Raw genomic sequence first — 19,735 nt, forward strand, 5'->3', positions numbered from 1 at the left:
AAGAGAGAAAGAGAGAGAGAGGGAGAGGAAGGGGAAGAGAAAGAGAAAGAGAGGAGGGGAAGAGAGAGAGAGAGAGAGAGGGAGGGAGGGGAAGAGAGAGAGAGAGAGAGAGAGAGAGCGAGAGAGAGAGAGGAAGAGAGAAAGAGAGAGAGGGAGGGAGGGGAAGGGGAAGAGCGAGAGAGAGGGAGGGAGGGGAAGAGAGAGGGAGGGAGGGGAAGAGAGAGAGAGAGAGAGGGAGGGAGGGGAAGAGAGAAAGAGGGAGGGGAAGAGAGAGAGAGAGAGAGAGAGAGAGGGGGGAGGGAGGGGAAGGGGAAGAGAGAAAGGGAGGAGGGGAAGAGAGAAAGAGGGAGGAGGGGAAGGTTTGGGATTCATTTTGTATGCATTTTGATGGAGGGAAACTGGGTTGATTATTGACTGAAGCGTGCCAGCTAAACATAGTTTTTATGGATATAAAGAGGGACATTATCGAACAAAAGGACCATTTGTAATGTAACTGGGACCTTTTGGAATGCCATCAGAAGAAGATCAAAGGTAAGGCATTAATTATATCGCTATTTCTGATATTTGTGTCGCATCAGGCTGGTTGAAAAATGATTTTCATGTGTTTGGATGCGGGGCGCTGTCCTCAGATAATCACATGGTTTACTTTCGCCGTAAAGCCTCTTTGAAATCTGACACAGCAGCTGGTGAAACTACCCGGATCCGGGAGAATTGTCATCACCTACGCTAATTAGCATAACGCAACGGACAAAAAATCTTATTAGAAAATATTCATATTCATGAAATCACAAGCGAAATATAGTGAAACACAGCTTAACCTTTTGTTAATCACCCTGTTATCTCAGATTTTGAAATTATGCTTAACAGCCAAAGCAAGACAAGCATTTGTGTAAGTTTATCGATAGCCTAGCATAGCATTATGTCCAGCTAGCAGCAGGTAACTTGGTCACGAAAATCAGAAAAGCAATCAAATTAAATAATTTACCTTTGATGAGCTTCGGATGTTTTCACTCACGAGACTCCCAGTTAGACAGCAAATGTTCCTTTTGTTCCATAAAGATTATTTTTTTATAGCCGAAACAGTTTCTAATCCACGTTTGGTTGAGAAATCCAAATCCCGATCAATAATATTGACAGAAACATGGCAAACATTTTTTATAATCAATCCTCAAGATGTTTTTCAAATATCTATTCGATAATATATCAACCGGGACATTTGATAAAATCAGTTTTTATAGCCTAACACAAAACATTTTGTGAACCGCTTGTGTCGTGAATTCCGTCTCATTCCATTTTCGACGACACATTCCAGGTAAATCACCCACACAGAACGTGACTTTTCCAGTCATTTTTGGTTTCACTGCAATCAACTGGTTTGTTTGTAACACAATCAAACCTGATGGGCCATTTCGCGGGACGTATTGACTGAAAGAAACCGATTTGAAGACAACAAGTCATGACATCATTGTGCACCAATGATTTGCCCGCTGTTTCGTTGATTGACTGTGTTTTAACCGAATGACCACTGATCGTCTTGAAATCTAGCTGGGTAGATAGCCAAAGAGCTGAGGTAAACGGCAATAGGTCATGTTTATGTGTTGCGAGACCAACCCATGTAGTAAGCTCCAGCTTACAGAGAGAGAGTCATTCGCTTAGTCGCTCATACCGGAAGGAGAAACACATATTACTGCACTGCATTGTTTGGTGAACGCGCAGATTCAGCTGTTTCAAATCAGTATGGCGACTAAGTCAAGGAAAGCTAAATCTAAGTCTAGATATACAGATGTACACACAATTTTAGAATACATTTATTGGGAAAGTGAGACAGAGATTGTTGTAGGACGATTCATTTAGCGATTGTGGAGGAATATTTTTTGAACGGGGAGAGGACATTGTTTTGGACTGGTAAATTCTTCTCATGCTAATGCCCTTGTTTGAAATTAATAATATAAAATATTATTTGTGATTTTTATTTTATTTTTAGAAGCAATATATAAACATTTAATGTCATGAAATGTGAGATGCGTGTGTCTTCCGCCCCACCCCAACCCACATGAAATAGCCTATTTGAGGCTGTTGAGGAGGAGGGCAGGCCCACAACAATGGCCAAAGTGAAATGGAGACAGTAGATACAGCTGGTCTGTAATAATATAAAAAGAGACAGTAGATCTAGCAGGTCATAATAATATATTCAACCTTGTACTCTATATATCTGTTGATTATACCTGTTGATACAGGGCTCATATGTGAAACTATTCTAACTGAACATTTTCTTTCACAGTGACACTGACTCCGAATGGGAGTCTTATCCGGTGTCCCAGTTAGATAGCAAATGTTCCTTTTTTCCCAAAAATATTATTTTTGTAGGCGAAATAGCTCCGTTTGTTCTTCACGTTTGGCTGAGAAATCGACCGGAAATTGCGGTCACGACAACGCCGAAAAATATTCCAAATTAGCTCCATAATATCGACAGAAACATGGCAAACGTTGTTTATAATCAATCCTCAAGGTGTTTTTCAAATATCTATTCGATAATATATCCACCGGGACAATTCGTTTTTCAGTAGGACCGATTGGAGTAATGGCTACCTCTGTATTTTACGCGAGAATCTCTCTGAGAGCATCAGGTGACCACTTACACAATGTAGCCGCTTACGGGCAACATAAATGCTTAAAACTACGTCACAATGCTGTAGACACCTTGGGGAATACGGAGAAAGAGTAATCTGGTTGATTGCCCATTCACTGCTCAATAGGGATGCATCGGAACGCAGAGCTTTCAAAACATGAGGCACTTCCGGACTGGATTTTTCTCAGGCTTTCGCATGCAAAATCAGTTCTGTTATACTCACAATATTTTTACAGTTTTGGAAACTTTAGAGTGTTTTCTATCCTAATCTGTCAATTATATGCATATTCTAGCATCTGGTCCTGACAAAATATCCCGTTTACTTTGGGAACGTTATTTTTATATATTTTTTTATTTTTCCAAAAATGAAAACACTGCCCCCTAGTCACAAGAGGTTAAGAAATGAAAATACTGCCCCCTAGTCACAAGAGGTTAAGAAATGAAAATACTGCCCCCTAGTCACAAGAGGTTAAAAAATGAAAATACTGCCCCCTAGTCACAAGAGGTTAAGAAATGAAAATACTGCCCCCTAGTCACAAGAGGTTAAGAAATGAAAATACTGCCCCCTAGTCACAAGAGGTTAAAAAATTAAAATACTGCCCCCTAGTCACAAGAGGTTAAAAAAATGAGTTGCTACACGGTTGTTACCTTTCAGAAGAAGACTTCTTGTCCCGGTCCAGTTCCTTTGAGTCCTCCAGCAGAGTCTCTTCCTCCATCCGTATGATAACGACCTCGCCTTTGATGGTCAGGGTCTTACAGCTCGCCAGCAGTCTGGCATCCTCCTCTTTCTCAAACATTACTGACGCCTACGGGGGGAGGGGTGGGGGGTGGGGGGGGGTGGAGAGAGAGAGGGGGGATGGAGAGAGGGAGGGGGGGTGGAGAGAGAGAGAGGGGGGGGGTGGAGAGAGAGAGAGGGGGGGATGGAGAGAGGGAGGGGGGTGGAGAGAGAGAGAAGGGGATGGAGAGAGAGAGAAGGGGATGGAGAGAGAGAGAAGGGGAGGGGGATGGAGAGAGGGAGTGGAGAGGGAGGAGGGGTGGAGAGAGAGAGGGGGGTGGAGAGAGAGAGGGGATGGAGAGAGAGAGAGCGGGAGGGGGATGGAGAGAGAGAGAGCGGGAGGGGGATGGAGAGAGGGAGTGGAGAGGGAGGGGGTTGGAGAGAGGGAGGGGGGGTGGAGAGAGAGAGAGAGAGGGGGGGTGGAGAGAGGGGGGGGGTGGGGAGAGAGAGAGAGCGAGAGAGAGGGGGGGGTGGAGAGAGGGAGGGAGGGGTGGAGAGAGAGAGAGAGGGGGGATGGAGAGAGGGAGGGAAAGAGAGAGAGATGTATTTGTGGTTGATTAGTTGGGGGGGTCATCAACAAGGGGAAGGACTGGGGGGGGGGGTTCACCAACAAGGGGAAGGACTGGGGGGGGGGTCACCAACAAGGGGAAGGACTGGGGGGGGGGGGGGGGGGGGGTCACCAACAAGGGGAAGGACTGGGGGGGTCACCAACAAGGGGAAGGACTGGGGGGGGTCACCAACAAGGGGAAGGACTGGGGGGGTCATCAACAAAGGGAAGGACTGGGGGGGTCACCAACAAGGGGAAGGACTGGGGAGGTCACCAACAAGGGGAAGGACTGGGGGGGGAGGTCATCAACAAGGGGAAGGACTGGGGGGGAGGTCATCAACAAGGGGAAGGACTGGGGGGAGGGGGGGGTCACCAACAAGGGGAGGGGGGGGTCACCAACAAGGGGAAGGACTGGGGGGGGTCACCAAGGGGAGGGACTGGGGGGGGGGGGTCACCAACAAGGGGAAGGACTGGGGGGGGGTCATCATAGTAATAGTTAATCATAGTAATAATAGGTAATAACAGGTGAATGGGGTACTCTACATTGAAATAGAGACAATAAGGGGTAATAACAGGAGGATGGGGTACTCTACATTGAAATAGAGACAATAAGGGGTAATAACAGGAGGATGGGGTACTCTACATTGAAATAGAGACAATAAGGGGTAATAACAGGAGGATGGGGTACTCTACATTGAAATAGAGACAATAAGGGGTAATAACAGGAGGATGGAGTACTCTACATCTAATGTACCTGCTGTATGGACTTGAGCAGGATGATGTAGTTGATCTTTCCGAAGGGTTCTACGGCCTTCATCACCTCATCATGAGCTGTGCGTGGAGGGATATTCATCAGTTTTAACAGAGCTGAGGTCCCTGGGCCTCGTTTCTTAGTCTAGAGAAAACAGGAGGAGAGAGAGAGAGAGGTACTGTTAGTGAGCTGTGTGTAGGGTATATTCTTTAGTCTTAACAGAGCTGAGGTCCCTGGGCCTCGTTTCTTCTTAGTCTAGAGAAAACAGGAGGTGAGAGATGTATTGTTAGTGAGCTGGTAGGAAAACCCCGCCCCCCAGGTAGTAAAACCCCGCCCCCCAGGTAGAAAAACCCCGCCCCCCAGGTAGTAAAACCCCGCCCCCCAGGTAGTAAAACCCCGCCCCCCAGGTAGTAAACCCCCCCCCCCCCCCCCCCCCCCCCCCCCCCCCCCCCCCAGGTAGTAAAACCCCGCCCCCCAGGTAGAAAATCCCCGGTTTGGGGGAGTGAAGACAATACTGGCCTACTATGGTTCATATTCATATGCAATATTGCAAAACACAGCTTAGCCTTTTGTTAATCCACCTGTCGTCTCAGATTTTGAAATTCCGCTTTACAGCGAAAGCAATCCAAGCGTTTGTGTAAATTTATCGATAGCCTAGCATAGCATTATGTACACTTAGCATCAGGAAGCTTGGTCACGAAAATCAGAAAAGCAATCAAATTAACCGTTTACCTTTGATGATCTTCGGATGTTTTCACTCAACAGACTCCCAGTTACACAACAAATGTTCCTTTTGTTCCATAAAGATCATTTTTATACCCAAAATACCTCTCTTTGTTTGTCGCGTTATGTTCAGAAGTCCACAGGAAAGAGCGGTCACGACAACGCAGACGGAAATTTCAAATAGTTTTCATAATGTCCACAGAAACATGTCAAACGTTTTTTTTAAAAAAATCATTTCTCAGGTAGTTTTGAAAATATATATTCGATAATATATCAACCGAGTGTTTTTCAAAAACACCGGGAGAAACAATGGCCGCTTTACTCTGTAGCGCAAAAACTCACTCTGAACCCCCGCCTATCCACTTACGCAATGTGATCTTTCACGCTCATTTTTCAAAATTAAAGTCTGAAACTAGGTCTAAAGACTGTTGATACCTTAAGGAAGCCATATAAAAGGAATCTGGTTGATATCCCTTTAAATGGAGGATAGGCATGCATAGGAACAGAGAGGTTTCAAAATAAGAGTCACTTCCTGGTTGGATTTTCCTCAGGGTTTCGCCTGCAATATCAGTTCTGTTATACACTTTATAGAGTGTTTTCTATCCTAATCTGTCAATTATATGCATATTCTAGCATCTGGTCCTGAGAAATAGGCCGTTTACTTTGGGAACGTTATTTTTCCAAACATAAAAATAGTGCCCCCTAGCTTCAAGAGGTTTTAACAGTTTCATTTAAACATCTGGAGGACAAAATACACACCTTGGAAGAAGTGGAGCTGGATGACTTGGAGGGAGAGGACGATTTCCTGGTTGATGACCTTCCAGATCCGAGCTTGCTTCCCGACTTGGACATTCCCGTTTCAGTTTTCCGAGAGGCACCTCCCTTCGAGGAGGAAGAGGAGGAGGCGGCGGCTCCCTTCTTCTTGGCGAGCTCTGCCAGGAGCGCGGGGGCGAGGGACTGCATCATAACTTCTAGACTGGTGTTCTCCGTCAGGGAGAGGCCAGCTGGAAGGGGATACATGGGTTACAGAGAGAGGCCAGCTGGAAGGGGAGACATGGGTTACAGAGAGGCCAGCTGGAAGGGGAGACATGGGTTACAGAGAGGCCAGCTGGAAGGGGAGACATGGGTTACAGAGAGGCCAGCTGGAAGGGGAGACATGGGTTACAGAGAGGCCAGCTGGAAGGGGAGACATGGGTTACAGAGAGAGGCCAGCTGGAAGGGGATACATGGGTTACAGAGGGGCCAGCTGGAAGGGGAGACATGGGTTACAGAGAGGCCAGCTGGAAGGGGAGACATGGGTTACAGAGAGAGACCAGCAGGAAGGGGAAGGGGAGACATGGGTTACAGAGAGACCAGCAGGAAGGGGAGACATGGGTTACAGAGAGACCAGCAGGAAGGGGAGACATGGGTAACAGAGAGGCCAGCTGGAAGAGGAGGGGGAGACATGGGTTACAGAGAGAGGCCAGCTGGAAGGGGAGACATGGGTTACAGCGAGAGGCCAGCTGGAAGAGGAGGGGGAGACATGGGTTACAGAGAGAGACCAGCAGGAAGGGGAGACATGGGTAACAGAGAGGCCAGCTGGAAGGGGAAGGGGAGACATGGGTAACAGAGAGACCAGCTGGAAGGGGAGACATGGGTTACAGAGAGGCCAGCTGGAAGGGGAGGGGGAGACATGTGTAACAGAGAGAGACCTGTACCCTAACCCTCCACATTGACTCTGTACCGGTACACCCTGTATATAGCCTCCACATTGACTCTGTACCGGTACACCCTGTATATAGTCTCCACATTGACTCTGTACCGGTACCCCCTGTATATAGCCTCCACATTGACTCTGTACCGGTACCCTCTGTATATAGCCTCCACATTGACTCTGTACCGGTACCCCCTGTATATAGCCTCCACATTGACTCTGTACCGTAATACCCTGTATATAGCCTCCACATTGACTCTGTACCGGTACCCCCTGTATATAGCTTCCACATTGACTCTGTACCGGTACCCCCTGTATATAGCCTCCACATTGACTCTGTACCGGTACACCCTGTATATAGCCTCCACATTGACTCTGTACCGTGAGGTCTACCTACACCTGTTGTATTCAGCATTTCACTGTGAGGTCTACTACACCTGTTGTATTCAGCATTTCACTGTGAGGTCTACCTACACCTGTTGTATTCAGCATTTCACTGTGAGGTCTACCTACACCTGTTGTATTCAGCATTTCACTGTGAGGTCTACTACACCTGTTGTATTCAGCATTTCACTGTAAGGTCTACTACACCTGTTGAATTCAGCATTTCACTCTAAGGTCTACTACACCTGTTGTATTCAGCATTTCACTGTAAGGTCTACTACACCTGTTGTATTCAGCATTTCACTGTGAGGTCTACTACACCTGTTGTATTCAGCATTTCACTGTGAGGTCTACTACACCTGTTGTATTCAGCATTTCACTGTAAGGTCTACTACACCTGTTGTATTCAGCATTTCACTGTAAGGTCTACTACACCTGTTGTATTCAGCATTTCACTGTAAGGTCCACTACACCTGTTGTATTCAGCATTTCACTGTAAGGTCTAACTACACCTGTTATCTAGGAGACCCTCCCAAAGACGACGGTGTTTTGGGGCTAAAAATATTTCTCATATCTCCTAGATAAAGGACAGACACTTCAAAACATTATTATTATGTATTTTTCTGTCTGTTTTGCCATTTCTGAACATGTTATTCTCTGGTCTGTCTCCCCATTACTAAACATGTTATTCTCTGGTCTGTCTCCCCATTACTAAACATGTTATTCTCTGGTCTGTCTCCCCATTACTAAACATGTTATTCTCTGGTCTGTCTCCCCATTACTAAACATGTTATTCTCTGGTCTGTCTCTAACCCATGTCTCCCCATTACTAAACATGTTATTCTCTGGTCTGTCTCCCCATTACTAAACATGTTATTCTCTGGTCTGTCTCCCCATTACTGAACATGTTATTCTCTGGTCTGTCTCCCCATTACTAAACATGTTATTCTCTGGTCTGTCTCCCCATTACTAAACATGTTATTCTCTGGTCTGTCTCCCCATTACTAAACATGTTATTCTCTGGTCTGTCTCCCCATTACTAAACATGTTATTCTCTGGTCTGTCTCTAACCCATGTCTCCCCATTACTAAACATGTTATTATCTGGTCTGTCTCCCCATTACTAAACATGTTATTCTCTGGTCTGTCTCTAACCCATGTCTCCCCATTACTAAACATGTTATTCTCTGGTCTGTCTCCCCATTACTAAACATGTTATTCTCTGGTCTGTCTCCCCATTACTAAACATGTTATTCTCTGGTCTGTCTCTAACCCATGTCTCCCCATTACTAAACATGTTATTCTCTGGTCTGTCTCCCCATTACTAAACATGTTATTCTCTGGTCTGTCTCCCCATTACTAAACATGTTATTCTCTGGTCTGTCTCCCCATTACTAAACATGTTATTCTCTGGTCTGTCTCCCCATTACTAAACATGTTATTCTCTGGTCTGTCTCCCCATTACTGAACATGTTATTCTCTGGTCTGTCTCCCCATTACTAAACATGTTATTCTCTGGTCTGTCTCCCCATTACTAAACATGTTATTCTCTGGTCTGTCTCCCCATTACTAAACATGTTATTCTCTGGTCTGTCTCCCCATTACTAAACATGTTATTCTCTGGTCTGTCTCTAACCCATGTCTCCCCATTACTAAACATGTTATTCTCTGGTCTGTCTCTAACCCATGTCTCCCCATTACTAAACATGTTATTCTCTGGTCTGTCTCCCCATTACTAAACATGTTATTCTCTGGTCTGTCTCCCCATTACTAAACATGTTATTCTCTGGTCTGTCTCTAACCCATGTCTCCCCATTACTAAACATGTTATTCTCTGGTCTGTCTCCCCATTACTAAACATGTTATTCTCTGGTCTGTCTCCCCATTACTAAACATGTTATTCTCTGGTCTGTCTCCCCATTACTAAACATGTTATTCTCTGGTCTGTCTCCCCATTACTAAACATGTTATTCTCTGGTCTGTCTCTAACCCATGTCTCCCCATTACTGAACATGTTATTCTCTGGTCTGTCTCCCCATTACTAAACATGTTATTCTCTGGTCTGTCTCCCCATGTCTAAACATGTTATTCTCTGGTCTGTCTCCCCATTACTAAACATGTTATTCTCTGGTCTGTCTCTAACCCATGTCTCCCCATTACTAAACATGTTATTCTCTGGTCTGTCTCCCCATGTCTAAACATGTTATTCTCTGGTCTGTCTCCCCATTACTAAACATGTTATTCTCTGGTCTGTCTCCCCATTACTAAACATGTTATTCTCTGGTCTGTCTCCCCATTACTAAACATGTTATTCTCTGGTCTGTCTCCCCATTACTAAACATGTTATTCTCTGGTCTGTCTCTAACCCATGTCTCCCCATTACTAAACATGTTATTCTCTGGTCTGTCTCCCCATTACTAAACATGTTATTCTCTGGTCTGTCTCCCCATTACTAAACATGTTATTCTCTGGTCTGTCTCCCCATTACTAAACATGTTATTCTCTGGTCTGTCTCCCCATTACTAAACATGTTATTCTCTGGTCTGTCTCCCCATTACTAAACATGTTATTCTCTGGTCTGTCTCCCCATTACTAAACATGTTATTCTCTGGTCTGTCTCCCCATTACTAAACATGTTATTCTCTGGTCTGTCTCCCCATTACTAAACATGTTATTCTCTGGTCTGTCTCCCCATTACTAAACATGTTATTCTCTGGTCTGTCTCCCCATTACTAAACATGTTATTCTCTGGTCTGTCTCTAACCCATGTCTCCCCATTACTAAACATGTTATTCTCTGGTCTGTCTCCCCATTACTAAACATGTTATTCTCTGGTCTGTCTCCCCATTACTAAACATGTTATTCTCTGGTCTGTCTCTAACCCATGTCTCCCCATTACTAAACATGTTATTCTCTGGTCTGTCTCTAACCCATGTCTCCCCATTTCTGAACATGTTATTCTCTGGTCTGTCTCCCCATTACTAAACATGTTATTCTCTGGTCTGTCTCCCCATTACTAAACATGTTATTCTCTGGTCTGTCTCTAACCCATGTCTCCCCATTACTAAACATGTTATTCTCTGGTCTGTCTCTAACCCATGTCTCCCCATTACTAAACATGTTATTCTCTGGTCTGTCTCCCCATTACTAAACATGTTATTCTCTGGTCTGTCTCCCCATTACTAAACATGTTATTCTCTGGTCTGTCTCCCCATTACTAAACATGTTATTCTCTGGTCTGTCTCCCCATTACTAAACATGTTATTCTCTGGTCTGTCTCCCCATTACTAAACATGTTATTCTCTGGTCTGTCTCCCCATTACTAAACATGTTATTCTCTGGTCTGTCTCCCCATTACTAAACATGTTATTCTCTGGTCTGTCTCCCCATTACTAAACATGTTATTCTCTGGTCTGTCTCCCCATTACTAAACATGTTATTCTCTGGTCTGTCTCCCCATTACTAAACATGTTATTCTCTGGTCTGTCTCTAACCCATGTCTCCCCATTACTAAACATGTTATTCTCTGGTCTGTCTCCCCATTACTAAACATGTTATTCTCTGGTCTGTCTCCCCATTACTAAACATGTTATTCTCTGGTCTGTCTCCCCATTACTAAACATGTTATTCTCTGGTCTGTCTCCCCATTACTAAACATGTTATTCTCTGGTCGGTCTCCCCATTACTAAACATGTTATTCTCTGGTCTGTCTCTAACCCATGTCTCCCCATTACTAAACATGTTATTATCTGGTCTGTCTCCCCATTACTAAACATGTTATTCTCTGGTCTGTCTCTAACCCATGTCTCCCCATTACTAAACATGTTATTCTCTGGTCTGTCTCCCCATTACTAAACATGTTATTCTCTGGTCTGTCTCCCCATTACTAAACATGTTATTCTCTGGTCTGTCTCTAACCCATGTCTCCCCATTACTAAACATGTTATTCTCTGGTCTGTCTCCCCATTACTAAACATGTTATTCTCTGGTCTGTCTCCCCATTACTAAACATGTTATTCTCTGGTCTGTCTCCCCATTACTAAACATGTTATTCTCTGGTCTGTCTCCCCATTACTAAACATGTTATTCTCTGGTCTGTCTCCCCATTACTGAACATGTTATTCTCTGGTCTGTCTCCCCATTACTAAACATGTTATTCTCTGGTCTGTCTCCCCATTACTAAACATGTTATTCTCTGGTCTGTCTCCCCATTACTAAACATGTTATTCTCTGGTCTGTCTCCCCATTACTAAACATGTTATTCTCTGGTCTGTCTCTAACCCATGTCTCCCCATTACTAAACATGTTATTCTCTGGTCTGTCTCTAACCCATGTCTCCCCATTACTAAACATGTTATTCTCTGGTCTGTCTCCCCATTACTAAACATGTTATTCTCTGGTCTGTCTCCCCATTACTAAACATGTTATTCTCTGGTCTGTCTCTAACCCATGTCTCCCCATTACTAAACATGTTATTCTCTGGTCTGTCTCCCCATTACTAAACATGTTATTCTCTGGTCTGTCTCCCCATTACTAAACATGTTATTCTCTGGTCTGTCTCCCCATTACTAAACATGTTATTCTCTGGTCTGTCTCCCCATTACTAAACATGTTATTCTCTGGTCTGTCTCTAACCCATGTCTCCCCATTACTGAACATGTTATTCTCTGGTCTGTCTCCCCATTACTAAACATGTTATTCTCTGGTCTGTCTCCCCATGTCTAAACATGTTATTCTCTGGTCTGTCTCCCCATTACTAAACATGTTATTCTCTGGTCTGTCTCTAACCCATGTCTCCCCATTACTAAACATGTTATTCTCTGGTCTGTCTCCCCATGTCTAAACATGTTATTCTCTGGTCTGTCTCCCCATTACTAAACATGTTATTCTCTGGTCTGTCTCCCCATTACTAAACATGTTATTCTCTGGTCTGTCTCCCCATTACTAAACATGTTATTCTCTGGTCTGTCTCCCCATTACTAAACATGTTATTCTCTGGTCTGTCTCTAACCCATGTCTCCCCATTACTAAACATGTTATTCTCTGGTCTGTCTCCCCATTACTAAACATGTTATTCTCTGGTCTGTCTCCCCATTACTAAACATGTTATTCTCTGGTCTGTCTCCCCATTACTAAACATGTTATTCTCTGGTCTGTCTCCCCATTACTAAACATGTTATTCTCTGGTCTGTCTCCCCATTACTAAACATGTTATTCTCTGGTCTGTCTCTAACCCATGTCTCCCCATTACTAAACATGTTATTCTCTGGTCTGTCTCCCCATTACTAAACATGTTATTCTCTGGTCTGTCTCCCCATTACTAAACATGTTATTCTCTGGTCTGTCTCTAACCCATGTCTCCCCATTACTAAACATGTTATTCTCTGGTCTGTCTCTAACCCATGTCTCCCCATTTCTGAACATGTTATTCTCTGGTCTGTCTCTAACCCATGTCTCCCCATTACTAAACATGTTATTCTCTGGTCTGTCTCTAACCCATGTCTCCCCATTACTAAACATGTTATTCTCTGGTCTGTCTCTAACCCATGTCTCCCCATTACTAAACATGTTATTCTCTGGTCTGTCTCTAACCCATGTCTCCCCATTACTAAACATGTTATTCTCTGGTCTGTCTCTAACCCATGTCTCCCCATTACTAAACATGTTATTCTCTGGTCTGTCTCCCCATTACTAAACATGTTATTCTCTGGTCTGTCTCCCCATTACTAAACATGTTATTCTCTGGTCTGTCTCCCCATTACTAAACATGTTATTCTCTGGTCTGTCTCCCCATTACTAAACATGTTATTCTCTGGTCTGTCTCTAACCCATGTCTCCCCATTACTAAACATGTTATTCTCTGGTCTGTCTCCCCATTACTAAACATGTTATTCTCTGGTCTGTCTCCCCATTACTAAACATGTTATTCTCTGGTCTGTCTCCCCATTACTAAACATGTTATTCTCTGGTCTGTCTCCCCATTACTAAACATGTTATTCTCTGGTCTGTCTCCCCATTACTAAACATGTTATTCTCTGGTCTGTCTCCCCATTACTAAACATGTTATTCTCTGGTCTGTCTCCCCATTACTAAACATGTTATTCTCTGGTCTGTCTCTAACCCATGTCTCCCCATTACTAAACATGTTATTCTCTGGTCTGTCTCTAACCCATGTCTCCCCATTACTAAACATGTTATTCTCTGGTCTGTCTCCCCATTACTAAACATGTTATTCTCTGGTCTGTCTCCCCATTACTAAACATGTTATTCTCTGGTCTGTCTCCCCATTACTAAACATGTTATTCTCTGGTCTGTCTCCCCATTACTAAACATGTTATTCTCTGGTCTGTCTCCCCATTACTAAACATGTTATTCTCTGGTCTGTCTCCCCATTACTAAACATGTTATTCTCTGGTCTGTCTCCCCATTACTAAACATGTTATTCTCTGGTCTGTCTCCCCATTACTAAACATGTTATTCTCTGGTCTGTCTCCCCATTACTAAACATGTTATTCTCTGGTCTGTCTCCCCATTACTAAACATGTTATTCTCTGGTCTGTCTCCCCATTACTAAACATGTTATTCTCTGGTCTGTCTCCCCATTACTAAACATGTTATTCTCTGGTCTGTCTCCCCATTACTAAACATGTTATTCTCTGGTCTGTCTCCCCATTACTAAACATGTTATTCTCTGGTCTGTCTCCCCATTACTAAACATGTTATTCTCTGGTCTGTCTCCCCATTACTAAACATGTTATTCTCTGGTCTGTCTCCCCATTACTAAACATGTTATTCTCTGGTCTGTCTCCCCATTACTAAACATGTTATTCTCTGGTCTGTCTCCCCATTACTAAACATGTTATTCTCTGGTCTGTCTCCCCATTACTAAACATGTTATTCTCTGGTCTGTCTCCCCATTACTAAACATGTTATTCTCTGGTCTGTCTCCCCATTACTAAACATGTTATTCTCTGGTCTGTCTCCCCATTACTAAACACGTTATTCTCTGGTCTGTCTCCCCATGTCTAAACATGTTATTCAATGCGTTTCTATGGGCGATAGTCCATTTGATCAAATCATTTTGACAATATTTGAGGGATACCTTACAGAGGTCCTGAAATGTCAAATCCAATAACTGAAATGATCCACGGTACGACCGTCCTAAAACAACTTACCCCCAAATGTGCCGTAATTCCCCGTTAAGCACCGTCCTTGTAGTACCATGTGTCTTCACCTCAATTACACCTTGTGAAGTCTACTTTTCGGAGTGATTCAAGATTCGATTCTGCTGAGAAAATCGACTCCCTTAAAGATTCTGACTTTTTTTGGAACGGAGGAGACTGATTAGTCTAGGCAGGTCAGCCACCAGACAGACAGAATGAACCATAAACTAGGTCTATCTATCAGTATAGGCAGGTCAGCCACCAGACAGACAGAATGAACCATAAACTAGGTCTATCTATCAGTATAGGCAGGTCAGCCACCAGACAGACAGAATGAACCATAAACTAGGTCTATCTATCAGTATAGGTAGGTCAGCCACCAGACAGACAGAATGAACCATAAACTAGGTCTATCTATCAGTATAGGTAGGTCAGCCACCAGACAGACAGAATGAACCATAAACTAGGTCTATCTATCAGTATAGGCAGGTCAGCCACCAGACAGACAGAATGAACCATAAACTAGGTCTATCTATCAGTATAGGCAGGTCAGCCACCAGACAGACAGAATGAACCATAAACTAGGTCTATCTATCAGTATAGGCAGGTCAGCCACCAGACAGACAGACTGAACCATAAACTAGGTCTATCTATCAGTATAGGCAGGTCAGCCACCAGACAGACAGACTGAACCATAAACTAGGTCTATCTATCAGTATAGGCAGGTCAGCCACCAGACAGACAGACTGAACCATAAACTAGGTCTATCTATCAGTATAGGCAGGTCAGCCACCAGACAGAACCGTGCACTAGGTCTATCTATCAGTATAGGCAGGTCAGCCACCAGACAGAACCGTGCACTAGGTCTATCTATCAGTATAGGCAGGTCAGCCACCAGACAGACCCGTGCACTAGGTCTATCTATCAGTATAGGCAGGTCAGCCACCAGACAGAACCGTGCACTAGGTCTATCTATCAGTATAGGCAGGTCAGCCACCAGACAGAACCGTGCACTAGGTCTATCTATCAGTATAGGCAGGTCAGCCACCAGACAGACAATCAGAACCGTGCACTGGGCCTATCTATAAGTATAGGCAGGTCAGCCAACAGACAGACAGACAGAACCGTGCACTAGGTCTATCTATCAGTATAGGCAGGTCAGCCACCAGACAGACAGTCAGACAGAACCGTGTACTAGGTCTATCTATCAGTATAGGCAGGTCAGTCACCAGACAGAACCGTGCACTGGGCCTATCTATAAGTATAGGCAGGTCAGCCAACAGACAGACAGACAGAACCGTGCACTAGGTCTATCTATAAGTATAGGCAGGTCAGCCACCAGACAGAACCGTGCAAAAGGTCTATCTATTAGTATAGGCAGGTCAGACACCAGACAGACAGAACCGTGCACTAGGTCTATCTATCAGTATAGGCAGGTCAGCCACCAGGCAGAACCGTGCAAAAGGTCTATCTATTAGTATAGGCAGGTCAGACACCAGACAGACAGAACCGTGCACTAGGTCTATCTATCAGTATAGGCAGGTCAGACACCAGACAGACAGAACCGTGTACTAGGTCTATCTATCAGTATAGGCAGGTCAGCCACCAGGCAGAACCGTGCAAAAGGTCTATCTATTAGTATAGGCAGGTCAGACACCAGACAGACAGAACCGTGCACTAGGTCTATCTATCAGTATAGGCAGGTCAGACACCAGACAGAAAGAACCGTGCACTAGGTCTATCTATCAGTATAGGCAGGTCAGCCACCAGACAGAACCATGCACTAGGTCTATCTATCAGTATAGGCAGGTCAGCAACCAGACAGACAGTCAGAACTGTGTACTAGGTCTATCTATCAGTATAGGCAGGTCAGCCACCAGACAGAACCATGCACTAGGTCTATCTATCAGTATAGGCAGGTCAGCTACCAGACAGAACCGTGCACTAGGTCTATCTATCAGTATAGGCAGGTCAGACACCAGACAGACAGACAGAACCGTGCACTTGGCCTATCTATCAGTATAGGCAGGTCTGCCACCAGACAGACAGACAGAACCGTGCACTGGGCCTATCTATCAGTATAGGCAGGTCAGCCACCAGACAGACAGAACCGTGCACTAGGTCTATCTATCAGTATAGGCAGGACAGCCACCAGACAGAACCGTGTACTAGGCCTATCTATCAGTATAGGCATGTCAGCCACCAGACAGACAGACAGACAGAACCGTGCACTGGGCCTATCTATCAGTATAGGCATGTCAGCCACCAGACAGACAGTCAGACAGAACCGTGTACTAGGTCTATCTATCAGTATAGGCAGGTCAGCCACCAGACAGACAGACAGACAGAACCGTGCACTGGGCCTATCTATCAGTATAGGCAGGTCAGCCACCAGACAGACAGTCAGACAGAACCGTGTACTAGGTCTATCTATAAGTATAGGCAGGTCAGTCGCCAGACAGAACCGTGCACTAGGTCTATCTATCAGTATAGGCAGGTCAGTCACCAGACAGAACTGTGCACTAGGTCTATCTATCAGTATAGGCAGGTCAGCCACCAGACAGACAGACAGAACCGTGCACTAGGTCTATCTATCAGTATAGGCAGGTCAGTCACCAGACAGAACCGTGCACTAGGTCTATCTATCAGTATAGGCAGGTCAGCCACCAGACAGACAGACAGAACCGTGTACTAGGTCTATCTATCAGTATAGGCAGGTCAGCCACCAGACAGACAGACAGAACCGTGCACTAGGTCTATGTATCAGTATAGGCAGGTCAGCCACCAGACAGACAGAACCGTGCACTAGGTCTATCTATCAGTATAGGCAGGTCAGTCACCAGACAGAACCGTGCACTAGGTCTATCTATCAGTATAGGCAGGTCAGACACCAGACAGACAGTCAGAACTGTGCACTAGGTCTATCTATCAGTATAGGCAGGTCAGCCACCAGACAGACAGAACCGTGCACTGGTGTGCGTGTGTCTCACCAGATGACTCCAGTGTGTGTGTGTGTGTGTGTCTCACCAGATGACTCCAGTAGTTTCTTGGCCAGTCTCTCAGCACTGTTAGACTTCGGCAGGCTGCTCCTCCTCGTCGTCTCCCGACGTTCCCTTGCTCTCTCCCGCTCATAGCTCCTAGAGCGCGACCTGGATGAAGGAATAGGAATATTCATACATATTAACTCATTAAAGAGAGGAATATTCATACATATTAACTAATTAAAGAGAGGAATATTCATACATATTAACTCATTAAAGAGAGGAATATTCATACATATTAACTCATTAAAGAGAGGAATATTCATACATATTAACTCATTAAAGACAGGAATATTCATACATATTAACTCATTAAAGAGAGGAATATTCATACATATTAACTCATTAAAGAGAGGAATATTCATACATATTAACTCATTAAAGACAGGAATATTCATACATATTAACTCATTAAAGAGAGGAATATTCATACATATTAACTCATTTAAAAGAGGAATATTCATACATATTAACTCATTTAAAAGAGGAATATTCATGCATATTAACTCATTTAAAAGAGGAATATTCATACATATTAACTCATTTAAAAGAGGAATATTCATACATATTAACTCATTTAAAAGAGGAATATTCATACATATTAACTCATTTAAAAGAGGAATATTCATACATATTAACTCATTTAAAAGAGGAATATTCATACATATTAACTCATTTAAAAGAGGAATATTCATACATATTAACTCATTTAAAAGAGGAATATTCATGCATATTAACTCATTTAAAAGAGGAATATTCATACATATTAACTCATTTAAAAGAGGAATATTCATACATATTAACTCATTTAAAAGAGGAATATTCATACATATTAACTCATTTAAAAGAGGAATATTCATACATATTAACTCATTTAAAAGAGGAATATTCATACATATTAACTCATTTAAAAGAGGAATATTCATACATATTAACTCATTTAAAAGAGGAATATTCATACATATTAACTCATTTAAAAGAGGAATATTCATACATATTAACTCATTTAAAACTCTGTTATCTTACCTCCGGGATGAAGAGGCTGTCTGAGGTCGACGTTCCTGATCCCGGTGGGAAGACGACGAGGCCGGAGGGTCACGTTCTCTCTCCCTGCCCCGAAGTGAACCCGGAGACCGGGAACGCCGGGTGGTGGTGTTGTGTCGACGTTCGCGGGATCGTTCCCTGGATCGATGTCGGCGAGTAGAGGAGGAAGGGGTGTGGTAGGAGAAGGGGCGAGGAGGAGGAGAAGGAGAGCGAGACCAGGATGAAGAACGGGAGGCGGAGCGTGTCCTCCGACGGCGCTTGGAGGACAACTGGCTGCTTTCATTTCTACTAGGAGCAGGGGAGGAAAGGGGAGAAAGAGGGGGAGGGGGGGAAGGGGAGAAAGAGGGGGAGGGGGGGGAGGCGAGGAAAGGGGAGAAAGAGGGGGAGTAAAGGGGAGAAAGAGAGGGGGAGGAAAGGGAAGAAGGAGAGGGGGAGGAAAGGGGAGAAAGAGGGGGGGAGGAAAGGGGAGAAAGAGGGGAGAGAGGGGGAGAAAGAGAGGGGGAGGAAAGGGGAGAAAGAGAGGGGGAGGAAAGGGGAGAGAGGGGGAGGAAAGGGGAGAAAGAGGGGGGGAGGAAAGGGGAGAGGGGGGAGAAAGAGAGGGGGAGGAAAGGGGAGAAAGAGAGGGGGAGGAAAGGGGAGAAAGAGAGGGGGAGGAAAGGGGAGAGGGGGGAGAAAGAGAGGGGGAGGAAAGGGGAGAAAGAGAGGGGGAGGAAAGGGGAGAGAGGGGGAAGAAAGGAGAGAAAGAGAGGGGGAGGAAAGGAGAGAGAGGGGGAGGAAAGGGGAGAAAGAGAGGGGGAGGAAAGGGGAGAAAGAGAGGGGGAGGAAAGGGGAGAAAGAGGGGGGAGGGAAGAGAGGAGGAGGATGAGAGAAGGAAGAGGTGGTCAGGCTGATGAAGTTATTCTGGTTGGTAACGTAAAGGATGAAAAGGGGAGTGTTTACATACTTCCAACAGACGCTGAGACTCAACTTGCTAAACCATTCAGTCA

At 44.5% G+C, this 19,735-nt stretch overlaps 1 protein-coding gene across 8 annotated transcripts in view; it reads right to left on the reverse strand.

The window, feature by feature from the left end:
- Window positions 1-19,735, reverse strand: part of LOC110511386 (zinc finger protein 638) — a 53,380-nt gene that overhangs the window by 21,568 nt on the left and 12,077 nt on the right. For 6 of the 8 annotated variants that reach the window (XM_036987155.1, XM_036987154.1, XM_036987159.1 and 3 more), the window contains 5 exons: window positions 18,732-19,037; window positions 17,692-17,813; window positions 6,185-6,429; window positions 4,706-4,846; window positions 3,278-3,435 (listed from right to left, as the gene is read on the reverse strand). In XM_036987155.1, the coding sequence (XP_036843050.1) occupies window positions 3,278-3,435; window positions 4,706-4,846; window positions 6,185-6,429; window positions 17,692-17,813; window positions 18,732-19,037 (972 nt within the window). The remainder of the gene's footprint in view (window positions 1-3,277; window positions 3,436-4,705; window positions 4,847-6,184; window positions 6,430-17,691; window positions 17,814-18,731; window positions 19,038-19,735) is intronic. The other 2 variants (XM_036987156.1, XM_036987158.1) reach the window with 2 other exon arrangements.

Source organism: Oncorhynchus mykiss, chromosome 9 (assembly GCF_013265735.2).
Source record: "Oncorhynchus mykiss isolate Arlee chromosome 9, USDA_OmykA_1.1, whole genome shotgun sequence".
Lineage (NCBI taxonomy): Eukaryota > Metazoa > Chordata > Actinopteri > Salmoniformes > Salmonidae > Oncorhynchus > Oncorhynchus mykiss.